This window comes from Rhinatrema bivittatum, chromosome 3 (genome assembly GCF_901001135.1).
Source record: "Rhinatrema bivittatum chromosome 3, aRhiBiv1.1, whole genome shotgun sequence".
NCBI classification, from domain to species: Eukaryota; Metazoa; Chordata; class Amphibia; order Gymnophiona; family Rhinatrematidae; genus Rhinatrema; species Rhinatrema bivittatum.
Genome location: NC_042617.1, coordinates 255,686,462 through 255,707,097, shown reverse-complemented (window position 1 = coordinate 255,707,097; position 20,636 = coordinate 255,686,462). Strand labels below are relative to the sequence as shown.

At 40.7% G+C, this 20,636-nt stretch overlaps 1 protein-coding gene across 4 annotated transcripts in view; it reads right to left on the bottom strand.

Annotated features, from left to right (window-relative positions):
• Positions 1-20,636, bottom strand: part of ABHD12 (abhydrolase domain containing 12) — a 349,778-nt gene that overhangs the window by 43,787 nt on the left and 285,355 nt on the right. For all 4 annotated transcript variants that reach the window (XM_029594492.1, XM_029594493.1, XM_029594491.1 and 1 more), the window contains 2 exons: positions 10,028-10,157; positions 2,350-2,387 (listed from right to left, as the gene is read on the bottom strand). In XM_029594492.1, the coding sequence (XP_029450352.1) occupies positions 2,350-2,387; positions 10,028-10,157 (168 nt within the window). The remainder of the gene's footprint in view (positions 1-2,349; positions 2,388-10,027; positions 10,158-20,636) is intronic.

Sequence of the window (20,636 nt, the reverse complement as noted above, 5' to 3'; positions counted from 1 at the left end):
AATGTGCACTGAAGGTGAGTGTGAGTGCCAGAGAGAGAGGGAGACTACGTGAGAGATTGTGTATGTATGTGAGAGGGATTGGGCGTGCGTGTGCGAGGGACAGAGGGAGAGTGTATGTGCAAGAGAGAGAGAGAGAGGAAGCCTATACAGGGGGCTGAATGAGAAAGAGATTCTCTACCCCCCCCCCCCAGCTCTCCACTTATAGGTTACAGTGGAAGGGGTTCAGTGTAGAGGGGAATGGGAGAGCAAAGAAGTTGGGGCCTGTAAGGATAGAGTGAAAGGGGTCTGAGCCTGTCCCTCCACCACCGGGGAAGGGGGGAGAAAGTTGGGATGGCAGGACCATTACGCCTCATGAGATCCTCCTCTGCCACCACTGCATCTCCTACCACTGCCGCCTCTGGCCTTCGTGGTGCTGGGGGGGGGGGGGGGGGGGAACGGAGCAGAGCAAAGACGTAGGAGGAGAGGGGACAAAAATCTCGCCCGTTTTAATGGGCTTAACGGCTTGGAATAAAGATTTTACGATTCCATTTCAATGTTTCCGATTGCATTGTTAAATTGAATTTTCATAGATTTTGATTTATTTTCATTTTGATTTAATTATTTCGGTGACATTGCGTTGCAGCTGTGTCGTTTACCATACCATTCATTTAGTGAGTATAGTTTATGTTTTTTCTTTTTTCATTCTTTTTCATTTCTAGAATTATGCGGTTTACATCTAGACACAGATTGCTTCTCACATGGACAATTAAATGTTGCGTGTTCTAGAGTCAGCAAACCAGACAATCTCTATATCTGCACAGACAATGTAACAACAAAAAAATACTGTATACCCACAAGCATTGTGAAATGAACCATATTCGAAACATGCTCTCTCTTTTCTTTCTTTTCCATTTAATCAGACTGAGCCACAGCAACGCGTGGCCGGGTACAGATAGTAAATAAATACCTGTTTTTACCCTGTTTTTACCCTGTTTGATGTAAACCGATCCGATATGGTTTTTAACTATGAAGGTCGGTATAGAAAAAGTGTTAAATAAAAATTGTACATTTTAGAGCAAACTGGCACGAACTCCGAGCATCTGGCAGAGACTTTGGCTGAATAGTCCTGAAAGATCAGTACCTTTTTATTTTCATATAGTAATTGTTTTCCATGTTGCAGAGACTGCAGGTGTTTTATGGGAAAAATTGAAGACGCGAGTTATCACTGTACAGGGCCTATGCCCGGATCTCTCCTTGTGACACAGTCTGCGCATGTGCTCTATCCAGTATGTGCGAGGTCCAGCTCGTGAGGTAGTCAAGATTCCAAAAAGTCTTAGTGTCAGCTACTGACTCTGGAACTCCCAGAAGTTGCAGTTTATTACACCTCAACCTATTTTTAAGATCTTCTGCTTTCTCTTCCAGCTGCGACATGCGCGCCTGCAAGTCTAGGACATTGACATTATTCATTTGTATATCATCATTTAAGTCTGACACTCTTTGTTCTAGCTTGGTTGTTCTCTGCCCATAAGCTGTAAAAGTGTTGTTGACCTCCTCTAAGTTCTGAAAAATTTTGTCCAGCTTTATGTCTAAGCCAGAAATTTTTGTTGATGTGGAATCCATGATAGTTATTTCACTTGAGGAAACAGAGTCAATCTCTATCCATCTTTGGATCAGCCATGGGGCTTTTATCTTTATCTTTTTTCATTGACTTGGTCACCATAGTCAATCAATAGAGCCACCAAATTTGTCTTCAGCAAGAGGGTAATAATCCTGTTCAAGGTGAGATCTGGCAACATGAGCAAAAAGGCTGATGTTAGGAGCTATCGGGGGATGACATCCAGAACAGGCTAGAGAAGCATCTTCACCTGCTCAGGGCAGCACTTGACCTCCTCATCAAAACTACTTTGCTAAGGCTTTACCTGTAATGCACCTTATATGTGGTCTGACAAGAAGGAACAAGAAATACATTTCTGCCAGAAGCAAAATCATGACATTGTGCTCATTCCTGTACTGTTCCTTTTTATCTTCTGCTAGCTAAATTTTGAAATCTTCTATGTTCTAACTAGAAGTTCCTATTATTTTATGTGGGAATTGAAGATTAATGAAACTTTTCAGAGAGAGTAGTAGTATTCTCTGTAAATATTTTGTCTGGAGATGATTAAAAAAGATAGCAGAAGGATGCCTTTTGCTCACTGCAGTTCATATGCTAGATTTTTTTTTTTAAATAGAATACATTTATGTGTTTCTTGGTTATGCGAGTTCTTCTTTTTACCTTATCTATAAATCTCTTTTTTTATCATAATAAATTTTACTTTCATATTTATTCTCACTTTTAGAACATATCTATTTAAAAGGCAAAAATATGCTTACCTCTTTCACACAGACGTCTCACTAAGTTTGTCGCAACTCTAAAAGAAAACAAAAATGACAAACCTCTAATTTATCACCTTTTAAACAAATAGCTTTATGCCTTCTCTTACTTGTTCTAGACTGTAAGCATTATGGTTGAGAAAGAACATACAGCAGGGGATGGGCTGAGCAAACTGAAAACCCCCAGCAGATTTATTTAATAAATTTATACCTGCTCAATCACCAACTCTTGGTGGTTACAATATGTCTTAACATACATAGTTCTAGAAATAAAACAAATGTGACATCACCTGCTAATACTTACTGCTTCAGCATAAAAAAACATATGATCTAATTTTTTTAGGCCTAGGCAACTATTCGGTAGATTAACATTAGAATGTATAAGTCAATCCAAAATACATAGTGCATGGACCCTTATCTGTTATTTTATTCATTCATTTATACATTTATATTTTGCTTATCTACAATTCTAAGCGGATTACAGAATAGAAATATTTAAAAAACACACTATCACATAAAAACATATTAAAAATTTTTAAAAACTGTCAGGTCCTTTATGCTTCAGTGCTAGATTTGTCAATTGCGAAATTACTCTGAGAAACACAACCTTGCAATTCATGTGTTAAACACTAACCACATAGACTATTATAACTCTTTTTAACAGCATCTCACAAGAAACACCTATAACTTTTATGGAGTATGGCAGCAAGACTCTTTGTAGGACCAAAGCAACTGATCACATAAAGCCAATCTTGCATCAGGTGCACTGGTTTCTGCTTTACCTTCAAATGTGTGAATCAATAGGCTTCTGAGTATCTCTCTCAGCTTCTATTTCACTGCACTCCCACAATGGAATTGTGTTCCTCCCAAATGGCTCTCCTATCCTCCCTTCCTCTGGCTTCTGCCAGATGACCTTGTATGCGACTTCATGCAATTAGCTACTATGCTTCAAAAATAAGGGATAAGATACGAGGCTATCCCTATGCCTTGTTACGTCACCTTCCGGGGCAAAAAAAAAAAAATCAAGGATGGGGTAGGGCTAGGCCAGTGATAGAGGACTCCAGTCCCCAAGTGCCACGAACAGGCTAGGTTTTCAGGATATCTACAATGAATATGCATAAGATAGATTTGCATACAATGGAGGCAGTGCATGCAAATGTTCCTCATTCATATTCGTTGTGAATATCCTGAAAACCTGGCTTGTTGGTGGCACTCGAGGACTGGAGTTCACCACCCCTGGACTAGGCCTTCCCCTAGATTCTATGGCAGAGACTTTCCATTCTCCTACCTATCAGAAATTCTTGATCATAAGCCCTCAACTGTGACCACCACTTGGCTAATCGTATGTAATAGATTCACAATTCCTACTACCTTGGCACTAGATGCTTGCCTTATTATATATACATTTGTACTTTTGTACCCATCTCTATATTCTTGCTGTCCAACCCACCAAGTAGACCCTTTATTATCTACTATATGTACTGCAACAACCTATCTTCACTATATCTTTATATTTGCTTTATCTTTAGGTTAAATGTTCTTTGTTTTAATTATAATTTGTGAAGCAATTATAATTGTAACTTTCATTATAATTTTGATTTTTATCCACTTTGAGAGTAACTTAGGAAAAGACAGCATATCAAATGTTTATAAATAAATATTCTCTTAAAGGCCAGCTCCTGCAAGACTCATCCACTTGTTCCCAAGTTACTCATGGATGGTTGGCTTGATCAGAACAAAACTCTCCCTGTTGTCTCTAGGACTGGTTCTTTCTGGGTAGCCCACTTGCTCTTATAGGGAAGACCACCTCTCCTGTGAATCCTCTGAAGCCCAAGGCAGAGCACTCTCCCCTCTCCAAGCCCAGTGAGAGCCATAGTACCTTGGATACTGATTGTCCAGATCCAGAACTCGAAACCACTTGATTCCTCAGTTACTCATGGAGTCACCATTTATAGTCAAGGAGTGATAAATCTTTTGCACAGGAACACATTTGTGACTCTTGTCCACACCTGGGGCTGTAGGAGGGGGTGTCTCACTTGGAATCTGACAAGAAATGGAGGTCCCCCTCGGGGCTGCATTTCAGTCAGAGAGTGAGAGTCCTCCACATCCAAAACGCGCATCCATAACCCCAATGCTAAACAGGGATTAGCGCGTCCAAAATGTGCATCCAATCGAGTGCGTAGCTAATAGCGCTCATCACATGTAAAGTACATGTAGATGAGGCTATTAGCTGATCCCTGCAATGGGCTGGCTAAAGGTCTGCCAGACTCAAGAGCTCATTGTAAAAAAACAAAATTTCAGGTTTCTGTGACCCCTCCTACTTGTATCATGGTGATACTAGTAGGAGGGATTTTTTTCATAAATCTGAAAAGCAAATAATGAAGAAAATAAAAATTCAGAAAAATTTTTTTTTCTGGGTGCCCAATATATGCTCACATATGCAACCATACACAGTCCAGGCCATGTATATTGTGGGTATATATTGTGCCGGTAAGCAGGAGAAATCGGATGCTCATATTGAGGGTCCATTTCCTAACCCGCACTGACAGCCACTTTTCCTGGGCATAATTTCCCCTAGTGCCTCCTTTTTACTGCAGCAGCCAATTTAAATATTAAATTGGGCGCCTGACAGAGGTGGATCAGCACGTGTTAGGAGAGAGCGAGAGAGAGAGCAAGAGCTAGAGCTGGAGCTTGATAGTGCTGGTGGTGTTTGCTGATACATGTTGCTAGGGGAGGAGTTGCTGGTATGAAGGGAAAGTCTTGGCAGTAGCAGTGTGAATGTTGATGTGTTAAGAAAGGGATGTGGATTGAAAAGAACAGTATGGGCATTTTTCAGAAGTTAGCATGAACGCTTTACTGTTTTGTATTGGTATTCCTGCTAATATCATGCGCATGTTATTCAGTGTGATTTTCAGTGTGCACTTGGTAAAATTTATTGAGCAGCATGTTAATGCTGGCTTTAGCATGTATATTACATTTTTACCAATGTGCATGAAAAAAGCTTTTAGTGTGAGTTGTATTGTATAGGCCCTAAGTCACCTTTATTGGAGCTCAGCTGGTAGAAAAGTGTAGCTACTACACCATTTGATATGGTTTTGTCTGTGTGATTATATTAGTGTGAGGTGACAGACATGTAAGGGAAAGGCTCCATGTACGTGTGAAAGTGTGATCAGAAGTTAGTACTGACAAGATACATTGTGTACAAGGTCAATACATAACTTGTTAGGGAGTACTGAATATTTTTTGCTAAGAAAAGATTACACAGACACAGTGTGGGATGTTAGGTAGCCTTTCCCGCCCTCCCTTCATAGCCCATAACTTCCCTCTCCCTCCCCCTTTATTAGAAGTACCTTGGAATAGTTTGCAGATTCCTCCCCTTCTTCCTTTGCTACAACCTACACAGCCCTCCCTTTCTCTAATTTGAAGTCTGCAAGCTTCAAGGTCATGCTAGTTGCTGAGCACAAAATGGAAACAAAACAAAAGCATAAGACCAATTTACTTGAAGCAAGCTAGCAGATTAAGAGTTACTTTTAATCACAGCACAAGTTGTTTCGGCAAAAGCTGAGAGCTGAAACAACTGGAAATTGTCCAGGATTGGTATGGATACACTTTGTCAATGGTGATTACCTGAGACATGATACATGATACATGATACATGATACATGATTACATGAGACATGATACATGATTCAAAAGCTCTATTCGCCTTCGTTTCCAATCTCACCAAACCCATCACTCCTGATATACCACCCGAACTTTCTCAGACCAAAGCAGACGAACTGGCTCTTCATTTCAGTAAAAAAATCTCTGATCTCCTTAATCAATTGCCATTAACCACTAGCTCTCAAGATAACACTTACATTCTCCCCAACAAAGATATCCAACTTAACTCATTCGAACCCATCACTGTCACAGAGATACAATCGGTGCTGAAGAAAATGAAACCTTCATCACACCCGTTTGATCAAATTCCCTCCAAAATGCTACTTCTCATTCCTGATATTATATCAAAATCTCTTGCTGAAATTATAAACTGTTCCCTGTCCCAGGGTATCTACCCAGATGAGCTAAAAACAGCTTCAATCAAACCCCTCCTAAAAAAATCGAATCTAAATCCAAATGATCCCAACAACTTCCGCCCTATTTCCAACCTTCCATTCATAGCCAAAATAATGGAGAAATTGGTGAACACTCAACTTTCCAACTACTTGGAAGACCACGGAATTCTGTCTCCAAACCAATATGGCTTTCGAAAAGCTGCAAGCACAGAAACACTACTTCTTTCACTCTCAGACTTCCTCCTCTCCGGAATCGATAAAGGCAAAGCATTTTTACTAATCCTCCTTGACTTCTCGGCGGCCTTTGATACCGTCAACCATTACCTCCTGCTAAAACAACTGGCAAATATTGGAGTGACAGCTACTTCACTAACTTGGTTCAAAACCTTCCTGGAAAACAGAGGTTACAGGGTCAAAATACATAATACAGAATCCCAATATCACCCCTCCACTAGAGGGGTGCCACAAGGTTCCTCCCTGTCACCCACTCTATTTAATATATACCTTCTACCACTTTGTCAATTACTCACAAAATTAAACCTGAAACACTTCCTCTTCGCTGACGACGTACAGATTGTGATCCCTTTAAAAGAATCAATCTCGATAACAATGGAATACTGGGACAATTGCTTACTAGAAATCAAACACCTCCTCAACAGCCTAAACCTAGTCCTCAATGCGTCTAAAACGGAATATCTCCTTATAGCACCTGAAAACAACAATACACTTTCAAAGCCTCCAACACTCCTACAAACCACACATGTAAGAGATCTAGGAGCCTTCTTAGATAATCGTCTTAGCCTCAAACCATTCATTAACAGAACTACCAAAGACTGCTTCCACAAATTACATATCCTGAAAAGAATAAAGCCACTTTTCCACGCGCATGACTTTAGATCAATCCTGCAAGCAATAATCTTCTCCAAACTAGATTATTGCAATTCTCTTCTACTAGGCCTCCCAGCTTCCTACACCAAGCCTCTACAAATGGTACAGAACACAGCAGCCAGAATCCTCACAAACTCCAGGAAAATCGACCACATCTCCCCCATCCTCAAAGACCTTCATTGGTTACCGATCCACTTCAGAATTATGTATAAAACCATCATGATTATCTACAAGAACATCCATCAACACACTCAACTCGACCTACAAATCCCTTTTAAAAAACACATATCAGACAGACCCATCAGGGAACACTACAAAGAATCACTACAGGTTCCACATGCCAAAACCTACCATCATAAATCCTACAGCTCAAGAGCTCTCTCATCAGCAGGTCCAATCCTTTGGAACTCCATCCCACCGGACTTAAGACAAGAACCATGCGCTCCAACTTTTAGGAAAAGACTAAAAACTTGGCTTTTTAAAAAAGCTTTCCCAGATCTGGATTAAATTCCCCACTCATCATAAGCATAAACACAAAAGTTAGGAACTGTAAAAAAAACAAAAAAAAAAAAAAAACCCACTAACTTCACACGCAGTCACAGCAACATTTTATTATACTTCACAACAATATCATATCTGATCATTTTGCTACACATCTATATTTTATATTTTATAATATTATACTTATTTATTAATTGATACAGCTGGTTAAAATGCTAATAGTCGTTCTACAATTCCTCCCCTTTCATTTCCAAGTTATTCGTCCATGTTTTTTGTAACTTTCTCACATCCAAAATATTGTTTTAATTTTTGTTAAGTTTCATACTATATTTGTTGTTGTATTGGGAAATGTTCTCTACTTTGTTACTCTCTGCCTTTACCCACATTGTTAATTGTAAACCAGGTTGATGTGATTCCTATCATGAAACTCGGTATATCAAAAATAATAATAAATAAATAATAATAAATAAATATACTGATTCCTGGTTATTTTGGGTGGTTTTACAGAAATGTGTTAGGTTTAAAGAAAGTGCAACGCTAGTGGTCACAATATGACGATTAGAAGCAGTGGACAAAGAAATGAAATTCATAATTTTCACATGCAGTAGTCTTTATCATCAGTAGCTTGGCAATTAGGGGTGTGAATCGGTACCGGATTCATTTCCGGTATCGAGTTTGGCTAAAAACCGCAGGAAATCTTCATTCCCGCAGTTCTTACCCGTTTTAATCGGCTGTCTCGTGCTGAAAAAAAACCAAAACACCCCGACCCTTTAAATTTCATTCTTTCGCATCCCCCACCCTCCCAAAAAATGTTTTAAAGTACCTGGTGGTCAAGCAGGGGTCCCGGGAGCAATCTCCCGCTCTCGGCCATTGGCTGCCAGTAAAGAAAATGGCGCTGATGGCCCTTTGCCCTTACTATGTGACAGGGTATCCGTGCCATTGGCCGGCCCCTGTCACATGGTAGGAGCACTGGATGGCCTGCACCATTTTTAAAGATGGCGCCGGCCAATGGCACCGATAGCCCTGTCACATGGTAAGGGCAAAGGGCCATTGGCACCATTTTGATTAGTGGCAGCCGATGGCCCGAGAGCGAGGGGGGGTCAGGAGGGTGGGGGATGCGAAAGAATTAAATTTAAAGGGTCAGGGTGGGTTTGGGGTTTATTTTTAAGTGCCCTTTCTTCCCGCCCCCCCCCCCCCCAAAATGATAAGAGAACCCCATGAAAAAATTTCATGGGGTTTTCCTATCGGGTTCGGGGACCCCCCGATATCTGACAAGATTGAAAATAACGTCCGATATTTTCAATCGTCAGATAAATGATTCACATCCCTATTGGCAATATTTCAGGAAAGTTAGACAAAGAGATCCCTTCTGAGCATTTGTAGTCCAAAAGGTATATAACCCTGGCACACGGTAGAACTTATGAATTCCTGCTAAAGAACTACTGACTAGAATGACAAGCTTGGCAGAGACCCAGAATTCCCTGTACAGTCCAGCTTTCCCAAAGAGATCTGCTTGGTTACCGACTGATAAGTTTGGAGGGAGCTTTCTCAGGAAAGTGGTAACTTTCACTAGGCTTCTGTATATAATTATTCCCTGTTAGATGGGGAATTAAGATATTTACCCTTGCTTATTGTGCTGATAAAAAAAACCCCATATATATATTATATGTCTCATGAACACCTATATTTTGCATATATTATTCAGAACATATAGCTTTACATTGTTTTACATAAGACATAGTCAGTGTTATTTTCTTAGTTTGTTTTGTGTGATACAGACTACAAAGCAGATAGCTCATTCCAGAACCCACTACAGTGATCAATACATAAAGAACAAGTATTAATCTATCAGACAACCCTGTTGGCTTCTTTTCTATGCCCTGTTCTGACCTGGCTGCTCTAGAAAGAATGTTTACAAGATACAATTCAGAGTTTCTCTTTGTCTCTCTATTGAAACTACCAGCTAAAAGGGATACCCTTGTGCCCTTGCATGAGGAGGAACTATTCCTGATGGTGTTAGTGAAGGAGTTAATGAAGGTATTTGTATAATTAATGAACTTTTATAAGTGTGTCATATGTGCCATTAAAGTATTATATAACGATAGTTTTACCTTCTAGTGATTAATAACTGTAGCCATTATTTAGTTTTGAAGAATTACAAGACTTAACATCCACTGAGACAAATCATTTTCTCAAAGTTAATCTTACTTATTCTTGAACTCAGAACTTACCCGGTGCCTAATGAGTGTCCCCAAATATAAACCGGATTGTCGCCACTTCGTGCTTTTATCCAGTCAAAGACATGGAGAGCATCATATGTCATGCCTCTTTCTGATGGAGTTCCTATTGAATCTCCCCAGCCTGCAACACAGAAAGAATTTTGTTCAGTTTTATATTTACTTATTGGGAAAAGTTTTGAATTAATTTGCCCCTTTGTCCAATCACAACAAGTAGAGCTCACAACAAATAGCATGAGTGGGATCCTCTGGCTGCAGTGGGACTCCTCTAACCTGGGATCAAAGAAGTCATCTCCAGACCCCTGCTGTAACTCCATTGTCCAGGGTCGCAGGGAGGGGGGCAATCACCTGACCACTGTCTCTTCACCATTCCTTCCCTACGTTCATATCCTGCCCTCCACTTCCTCCCACCCCCACTTCCTGTCAGGTTCTGTCCCTCCTCACTCTTCCCCCTTCTTGCCTTTCAGCTGCTGTTGCCTCAGAGAGATGAAGGAGGGATGTAAAGAAGGCAGGGACTGGGGCAGATTGCAGGGAGGGGATCCCCTAACTCTATTCTTTTATTCCTCACCAGATGGTTTCTGCTGCATGGCTATTGGACCTCACTAGCTATAGAGCAGCAATGGCCATTTTCACAGTGACAGCTGTTACAGACATCACATACACCTTTTTCTATTTTTATTTTAAGGAAGCACTGTAGTTTTCTGGAAATGTAGTTTTTCTTCAAAATTACAGCATTTACTCTAAGGACAACAGAATCTTCTTCCTTAGGGTACCCTAGGTCATCGGAGTGAACTGCAATAGAGTGGGTTGGTGACTTGCTTCCAATTTCTCAAAGCATGTCAGCCATAGAGAGGATCTGAAACTCTTGGGATTTCTCCTGACTCATACTTAAATCTAGACCACAGTCTGGCCTACCTGATTGCTGGTCTCAGCAATCTAACCCTTTCATCAACAATGACTGCTCTCCTGCATTCCTTCCCCAATATTCTTTTAAATAACGAAAGCAAGCATGAAACCTATGAAGGCTACTAAAATACCCGAGCCTGGCATCAGTAAATTCCTTCTGATCAGACTAAAATCAAACCATAGCACGGTTTTCCCACTCAAAACTCAGCTGCTACTGCTGCTGGTTGCCAAGCAGATACAGTGAGTATCAAGATCAAGCTCATGTGATTAAAGGAAAAGCAACAGAACCATCACTAGGATTTTTCAGACTGCAAGGAAAACTTCTGAAGGCGGATATTGTGCTTTAAATTTCCCCATGGCCAGTTTAGAAGTCAGTATATTTAAAATATTGGGTTTTAGAAGTAAAAAACAAGTTTCACTACCTACTTGCTTCTCAGTGTATCCTGGGGCCCAGGTTAAAATTCTGATACTAAATGCATTAATGATCCCACATGTTTCACAGTACAGTACAAAGTTTCTTTAATTTGGGGAACAGTAGTATTTAAAAACAAGCATTTTCTCTAGTACCAGTGACAAATGCTCTGAGCCAAAACAAAAGATATCGTCAATATCATCATATTCTTTCAAAGAAGCTACAGATAATCAGTTTCATCTAATCTCTAAGCAAATAGCCCCTAAACAGAATAAGATTCCAATGCTGCCAAATACATTTTATTTCCTTGTGACATTTAGGAAACCTGGATTTAAAGAAGTTCTCCGAACACATTGGCAAGCCTTTGAAAATTCCCCAGAATGTTTTCCTACTGGAGCAGGTGGAGATCTGGAACTCTTCATGGCAGAAGACTTTAAATGCTTTAGCTCCCAAATGATTACGTTTATTTAAAGGGGGGAATTCTTCAACATGGTTAACCGAAGAACTGTGTGTATAAAGGAAACAGAGGAAATCCAAAACCAGATATGACAAAAAGTTTGCTTACCTGTAAACAAGGTTCTCAATAAAAAGCAGGATAAATCAGTCTCAAAGTTCAGATAAAGTCTTTCCGAGCACACGTGGGAGTTTCAGTGCACAGAAGCTGCCTCGTGAGCCCCTGGGTCTATTCCAGATCTTAAGCTTTAGTGAGGTAGTAGAGTGCACTCTGTGCGCTGAGAGACCTAACAGGAGCACCTTGTACTGACAGTGCATGCTCTCCACCATAAATCTGAAAAAAGCCCAGTGGGAAGACCGAATGGGAACATGTACATAAGTGTTTTTCAGATCAAGAGCGCATATCCAGTGCTTTGGCTGAAGGGGAGAATCGTTTGGAAGAAATTCATCTTTAATCTCTCTTGGATCAGCAATCTATTCAGGCTCCACAAATCCAGGCTGGATCGCAGCCTCCGGGACCTTTTAGGAATTATGCATAATTTATATGCATTTACCCTCCCCACCCCCTGTTGTCAGGTTTTATGCGATTAAATTGGGAGATTTTGTAACATGTGCGCAGCAATGAAATTACCAGTTTTAAAAATGAGTCTACCAATTCACCCAGTCCATCTACAGGTCATCAAGCCCATTCTCAACGTCTCTTATTTAACCAGACCTCAACTCACTCAGTATTTCATTTTTAAGATGTTTATGATCACTTACCCCAGAAACAGAAGCATAAATATTGTATATGCGAGTAAGCTGCAAATCTACATGCATAAATTGATTATAAAAGAGCAACTTGCATATGTAAAGGTTGGCCCCGTCCTGGAAAGCTCCTGGCCCAGCCTATTTTTACACACACAAATTTACTTACTGACCCTTACTTACACATGTATTTTGAGGTTTATAAAATAGCATATATGCGAGTATATGTTATTTACACTATGCTGATTTTTACATGTGCAACTCTTTGAAAATTCACCTTAATGCATTCACCAGCTTATCAAGAAAGTACTAAATGAGATTTTCCAGAGGACACATATGCTGTGGCAAGAGATCAGAGGGAAGCCCTGTAGAGATGGCCAACTAAGGTCAAATGGATGTGTTGTCAAAGGTAGGCCCAAGAGTTCTCTCACTGACTGTAGACTGTTGAAATTTACTGAAACTTCTGCAAATTAGATAAAGGGAAAGTAATTACAGATGTGATAGGGAAAGTTGAAACCCACAAGCGTAAAAGTTTTTAAACTGAGCAGAGGGCAAGGTGGTGCCCCTCCCCAATTATATATTCATAAATTTCCAAAGCCAAGTAATTAAATTTAGATTCTCCAACCTGACCTTCTGGAAGTGTCAGAAACTATGCAGATTTCTCCGCCAGCATAAACTACTGTATTCGTTACTTGTTTTATCATTCCTACTATTGTTTGCATTATCTTATGTTCTTTTGCATCTGCCTAATCAAGCTCATAATAAACCTGCTAGTATTTCCGGGAGAGAGTGAGTGAGTGTGTGTGTGTGTGTGTGTGTGTGTGTGTGTGTGTGTGTGTGTAGTAGGTGGGTAAGCCCAGGTAGGTAAATTAGGTTAGTAGGTGAATGTTTAGGGGGAGATATCTGCCCATGAGTGCTCCTGAAGGCAGCCGGAACACTGAGAAACTACAAGCTGAACTAGTGTGCACTGAATCTCTTGCAGGAGACATCTGGCCAATGAATGTTCCCTGGTTGACAGCAGGAATACAGAAATTACTCTAACCTATAACATTTGCCGGAGTTCGAGAATATAGATTCCCAGCACGACTGATGCTTCTTATAGCACTGGGTGTCTGAAAATGCCTCACTCTAGGAAGAGGAGTGGCTCTGTTATCCGCCCTTGCACTGAGGTTTCAGGGTCTTAACTAAAGGTGCCTTCCCACAGGACTTCCATCTTCCAGGTGTGGTACTATTACACTTGTGAGGACATCCAGTCACAACTGGAGCGTTTCCAAGCAAATCCAAGACAAAATGTAGGTGATCAAAAATATATAGAGAAACTAGGAAACACACCCTTGCAGAAGCTCAGATGAAGACAAACAGAGAAGCCTGAGGCAGCACCATGTGTGAGAACTATTGCACATGCTCAGAAAGCGTTTACTTGAGCTCTGACAGGCTGGGTCTATGTGCTTGTCAATGGAGAAATAGAATTGTAAGCAATAGAGAAAAAATATGTAGGAAAGACATTATGGAGAGGAATAAATCCTTTTACAGAGTGGAGATCCAAGCTGCAGTTACCCAGCCTAAAGCACTGTTTAGAAATCTTAATATTTTGAGACAATTGCCACACAAATGATAATATCGGAATGAGAGGAAAAATAAATCATGAACAGTTTGCTAGCTATTTATCAGAGAGAATTCAATCACGTCAGAAAGCATTAGAAGCTGCACTAGAAATGGACAACTGTTTGTATATTCAGAAAGTAGGGAATAATTCCCCAAATAATTTTCTACCAAGTAAGTTGATACATGAGACTTCTGTTGTGCCATCTGCGATTACTGTAATCACTTCATCTTAGTTAAAGTTTAGAGAGGTTAGTTTAGAGGAAATTATTAAATTAATCCACTCAGTAAATGCATCATCACCACTGCTGGATCCATGTCCCTAAAGCCTTATAAAGAAATGGGTTAGAGTCGTAGAGAGTAAAGCATGCTTGCTTATCTGTAACAGGTGCTCTCTGATGTCAGTCCTCACTCATGGATGACATCATCAGATGGAACCCAATCTAGAGGAATATTCAATAGGTGTAAATTGTACCTTTTTTGTATTATGCTGAGGACTCAAGGGTTCAGTTACATTGGGCCAATAGTTTATGTAAAACCTTACCTTAGACATGAAGGTCCTCTGGCATGGGTACTGGGATCTGTGCCATACTTTCTACAATCCAGTCAAAACCTCGTCCCAGTTTTGACTGGGGTGCTGGCTATGCTTGGAGGCCCCCTGCTGCTTAGGATGAGAATAAGGACCCTGCTGTTAACCAAGGGTTGGAGGAAAACATTTCCTTAGTTGATAGAAATGTCACTTTGGCATCCTATTCGGGTACCTCCTAGATGAGGAAAGTGGATCTTGGAGTTTCAGTGTAGTGTTGCTGAAGTGTCGCACAGTGTACCTTATTCTAGGCCATTGTCATAGGCTTGGGGGATGTTGAGTGGCAGGGCCAAGAAACAGCACCAAATCATGAGGCTCAAATGAGTTTGGGCAGGCAAAGTCCATGCAGAGGAAGAGGTTAGGCAGGAGCCAGGTCAGGTGGAAAACAGAAGCCACGTCGTGGGTCAGGCAGAGTCAACACCAAAAGACAGCAGTAGAACAACTACTAGTGCAGGAGCAAAACAAGAGAACCTGTTGTTCAGGAGCCAGCCCAGAGGACTGGGGCTTCCCTTTATGTTGCAGCAGTGATGACATCATCAGCCTGAGTCACTGGCAGGCAGGGCTGTTATGTCTATAAAACTGGTGAGTTCCTTCAGGGCCTACTCAGAGCAGCTGGATACTGTGGAGAAGCAGGATGCAGAGAGCCATGCCGGGTGCCTCCAACAGATTGCAGGATACTGCACTGGGCTCGGGACCAAGATGTAGAGCATGCTGACCACAGAGCAGCAGCCCTTGGTTGGTGGCATGTTACAGCCACTGCTTCTTTGACCTTATTTCCAATGAGATTTTCTCCTTTGTATGACAAGTCAGCAAGTCTTTCCTGGACATCCAGTTGTAGGTTTGAGGCCCATGACCAAGTGAGCTTGTCAGCACCAATCCACACAACAGAGACTCTTGATGCTGTCTCAGAAACATCAATTGTCAACCTGGCCATGGGTTTTCCATGCGCCACACTCTTGTTCACCAGTGCTTGGAAGTAGTTTCTATCTCTTTATTGCATTCCATGCAGTCTGGCTTCTAGGGGTTTCCAGGTTTTGCCTCTGTATTACTATTTCTTGTTTGTGGTCACTTGATCTGTATTTAGTGACAGTTTATCTGTATTTTACATGTGTTACAGGAGGTGAAGAATACTGCTAGCATGTAGTTTCTGTCTAGCAGTTCATGACTTGGCATCTCTCCCTAGGAGTCATGCTGTTCAGGCATATTTTGTAGAAAAGCAATGAAGTGCTGGTTTTAAAGGAGGAGATACAGCAAAGGAGAACAAGCCTTGCTGAAATACCCCCAAGAGATGTCAAGAAGTTAAATAATCATTTGACAGTTGATGCCATTCGTGCACACTGCACAGTGATTTATCAAGGCCTCAGCAGATGACAGACTGCCTGCAGGGTTACTGGTACAGAATGGTGTACTAACTCTAGTTGGAGGATGGACACAGAAAATTGTTTGTTTGGCTGAAAAATGAGTTTAACCACCTTGTCCAGTTTCCCCCAGGTTGGCCACAGTGAGCATGGAGGAAGAATTAAGAAAGCAGAAAATTCTGCAATCATTACCCTATCATTTCCTCATAAATAAGTTAATTCTTTAACTGGAGCTGCAGTTGAAACTTTACTTATGCATTTTATTTTTGGTTTTAATATTTTTAAAGACTTAGCTCTTATTGGAAATCATTTCATTTCCCATTGTCCTTTCTGCCTCCTACTCACAGCAAAATTAATTTTCACAGCAAGTATGAAGCACTAGAGCTTTAAACAAAAAGACTGACATCTGTTGTGTGCTCTGCAGGGATTTATATTTTATTAAATGCCAGTAGTTTCTCAAAAGCATAGAAAGTTCATATTTCCTCATCTAGGTTTCAGTAATAAAGTGCCTTTCGTTATTTTGCCCATCTCACTTCTCTCAGAAACCGGTCAAGCATGTCTGCAATTTTAGAAACTCAGCAGTGAGTCAGCATGAATGCACTAAATCACAAGGCCTTACTGAAGAAAAAAACTACCATGTCAGCAAATCCAGTGCCGCAAAACGTCACATTCATATCTAGGAACTGAAACTGGGGAAAGTACAACCATTGAGATGCAAGAAAAATAAGTAGGAGCTGCACCATCCCATCTAGCTTGGGTTCTACTCCCAATACATTTCTTACTACAAAATGCCCAATTGTGTCCTCCATCTGCACCGTCCCTCCCCTTTTCAAGGCACAATAAGCTTGAAAACTGAAATAGCCTAATGTTCCCCAACAACCTAACTCTACACCAAGTTTGGTTGAGTAAGGTCTAGCTGTTCAAGTGCTATATGGCAGAAGAACATGTGCAAAGACAGAAATTGCAACATACACAGACACCAGTATAATTTGATAAACCTCTCTTTGCAACCAACAAAGGATAAAAATGGACACTGAACTATGCAAAAGAGGAAATTGGAGATACTGATAAATCAAACCACTGCCAGTTTGATACTCAGCTTTGGGTTTCCCAATCAAGATAGTGTTCATAATTCTAACAAGCAGCACTCCTATATTTAATCACTTCAAAGTTTATCAGACAGGGTGAATCAGTGTCTGCATGACTGAAATAACTACTGCTTCTATCAGTTCCACACCAAAACATATCTACTACCAAATCCCAAGGCTCAGCTGTTGATTCTCCAATAACTAGCAGCCACTGAAGTCTCAAATTTTAATAGTCCAGTAGAAGTACAAAGCGTACAGATTTGATATTTTTAAGTTTATTAGTTGTCTTTAAAGCTACTATTAATACTGCTTAGCATTCCATAGCAAGCAGAAAAGTACCAAAATGCTTATTTAATTGATTAACATGGACATAGTTTACTGGCTAAGTGACCATGATAAAGTGGCTTATTAATTTCTACGTTCCATTCAGTAGTACCATAGTTATATTTCCTTACCAGAAATCAAAATCTCATCTTGCATCTAAGAAAAATGAAACATAAGAACATACAAATCAGATTAGGAAGAAGAAAATGTTGACATTATCAAGGAATCTCCAACCCCTGATTTTCCAAACAAGCAGAACCTGATCAAGTTTCATTTGCTGGAATGTTGAAGGAGGAAGCACAAAAAGGAGGTATCTGTGGGCTAACATTTCCAGATAGTAGAGTTTGTCCTCAATGTTTTATCTTCTTTCACTCTTTCTTAGAATCCCAGAGGCATAAACTGTGATTCCGAGAGTTCCTTCCATGGGGGGTGTATGTGTGTCTGCTACTTCAAACTCTCCATGCAAATCAAGACACCACATTGCTGTATATTCTTTATTCCAAGATTAACAATTTTTTTGGATGTTGAATTATCCATGCTTTATCACTGAGCACATAATCTTTTGACAAAATCCCTTGAAGTCTGCACTGGAGGAAACAGCAGAAATAATTCTGATCAGTGCAACGAATTTCCTAATGGCACAGCAGGGTCACATGTTCCTGTCCCAGCACTGGAGAATAACTCTTTCTTAAAGGACTAATAGCAGTGGTTAGATAACTGGCTCTCTTCCCTTTGTGTCGTACAGGATTTAAGTCAAAAACCTCATGCAGTGCTAGGCAGGCTGCTCTAAGGGTCTGGAATCTGGCGGAAAATGTCCCTGGGAGACCATATCCTGGCAATTCCTCTAACTCTACTCTGTCCAGTGGCAAAAAAGTTTCCACTATTTTTTTTTTACTCCAGCCTTCTGTAGGCAACCAGAACAGCTAACAAAAGTACAAAAAAAATAGGCCTCTTAAAAGAGACAATACAAACAAGACACTCAAAATCAAATAATTACATTAGCAGAAAAATAACAATCTACTAGACAGGGACGGATTTTGGGGAGGATGAGTCGATCAGTCATTTGGGGTGCCGTGAGCTGTGGGGCTCCCTGGGTACCATCAGCATCACCTATCTTGCCACAGCTGAAGAGAGGTCTAATGGCCTTGGAGGATCCCATCCCACCAGAGGCCAGAGAGAAGCCTGGGAGCAGTGGGGACGCCATCAGGTGTCGGGGAGGGAGGAGATGTTTTTAACTGAAGGCGCCAGTTGCTCAAAGTCCGACCCAATACCAGACGATAGAAGCAATAAGAAATCCTGAGGTGGTTATTCCCAAAACCCTCTCCTGAGACAAGCTGATTTAGCACTTCGCTCTCTCATACTCATCAGACAACTTCTGGGCAACACTCCTGCTCCTCTGTGCCACTAGAAACAATATTTCTCTCTAGAGATCTTCCTACTCCCTGAGCCAGTACATACTATAATGCACACACTATAATGCACGCATACTTAGGGATGTTGTAGGTTATGGAGAGGCAGAGTACCATCTCTGAAATAGATTAGGTTAAATACCTATTGGTCATTCAGTAGATGTCCATATTAACCAATATTTGGGTCTTCTTCCTCCTCCCTGCCTCCAGTGGAGTTGTGACTCAGTCTCAGTCAGCCCATAGAAGAGAGGCAGAAATGAAACCATGTCTCCTGGATGCCAGTATTCCTGTGTTATCATCCAGCTTTGATTGTAAGAGATTTTGAAAACAGCTGGCATTTTATTTCCTCTGGGTTAGGAAATATATTTAAAATTTCTCTGACGATACATGTGAAACATTAAAAGTCTCACATCTTTAAACACTGATTATTCTATGAAATCTGGACAAATGCTAGCTGTCTGATTTTATAACAATCCAGAATGCTGACACATTTCCATGTGATCCATTTCATGTACTTGCTTGAGCTGTGGGTGTAGCTTTGAATTCTGTTAACTTCTATGAACTTGTCTAGAACATCAGCACTGCCCTTCTCTTGGAAAAAAAAGATTCATGTAAACGTTCTCTTAGCCTAACAATCCTGTCAGAAAATAAAAAGTAATTAGTCTCCATGGAACCTCCTTCCCATTAGAGTTCATTTGTTTCTGTTCTCTGGTACGCTTTACCAGGAACAATCTCAAATGACTCATGCAATCTATGTCCCTGTAATGGGATGCACAGACCCATCAGGAAAAAAAAAGATTAATACACAGGCTACAGGAAAAACTGAGAACATAAATCATAGAAACATAGAAACAGAGAAATGACGGCAGAAGAAGACCAACAGGCCCATCCAGAATGCCCAGCAAGCTCTCACACTTATTTTCCCATACCCCGACCGCTGAGTTCAGGGCCCTTATTGGTAACTTTTTGATTCCAATTTCCTTCCTCCCCCCCCCCCCCCCCCCGATGCAGAATCAGTAAGTACAGCCCCAGGGAACAGCTTGCAAGTGAAATAGGCCGAACTCTGTGAAGACTGCAAGACGATAAAGGTCCATGGGGCAGAGCTCTGATGGGCCAGAACATCTACTTGTCTGGGAAAGACTAATAAAAGCCAGTTTGGCTTAATCATAAGTGTTCTTTACAAGCAGGAGCTCCTGAAACAAATTCAGAGCAGTAGATCTCAGGAAAAGGGAGACGTTCCGACCTCTGGTTCCAAGTTCTAAAGTTAAGTAACCCTTTCCCCATAGAAACGAGAGGTTCTTATTGTTTATTTTAATTTTTGCTCATGAATGTTTTTGTTATGGGGCTTTTAATAATTAAATCTGTGGGGTGTACAGTTTGCATTTTGATTAACCTTGTGTTATACAAAGAAAAGCATTCAAAAAAAAAAAATCACTTCCAGGTCATGTCTCCAGCAAGTTGTTTGGAGTGCACACGGGCTGCTCGCAGCATCACTGTCCTATCCAGTATAATTCCATCGTTGTGTGTATTCCTTAGCACTAAGTAACACTTTGTCATATTTATAAAAATGTAAACAGATAAGGTCAACCAACATACAGTGGTGGCAGGTCTATGGCTCTAAGATTAATAGTTTAGTTTATTGATCTTAATATACTATCTTTCCATTGAAAATCAAAGTGATTTACAATCAACAAAGAAACAGGGGGAAGGTGGTAGGT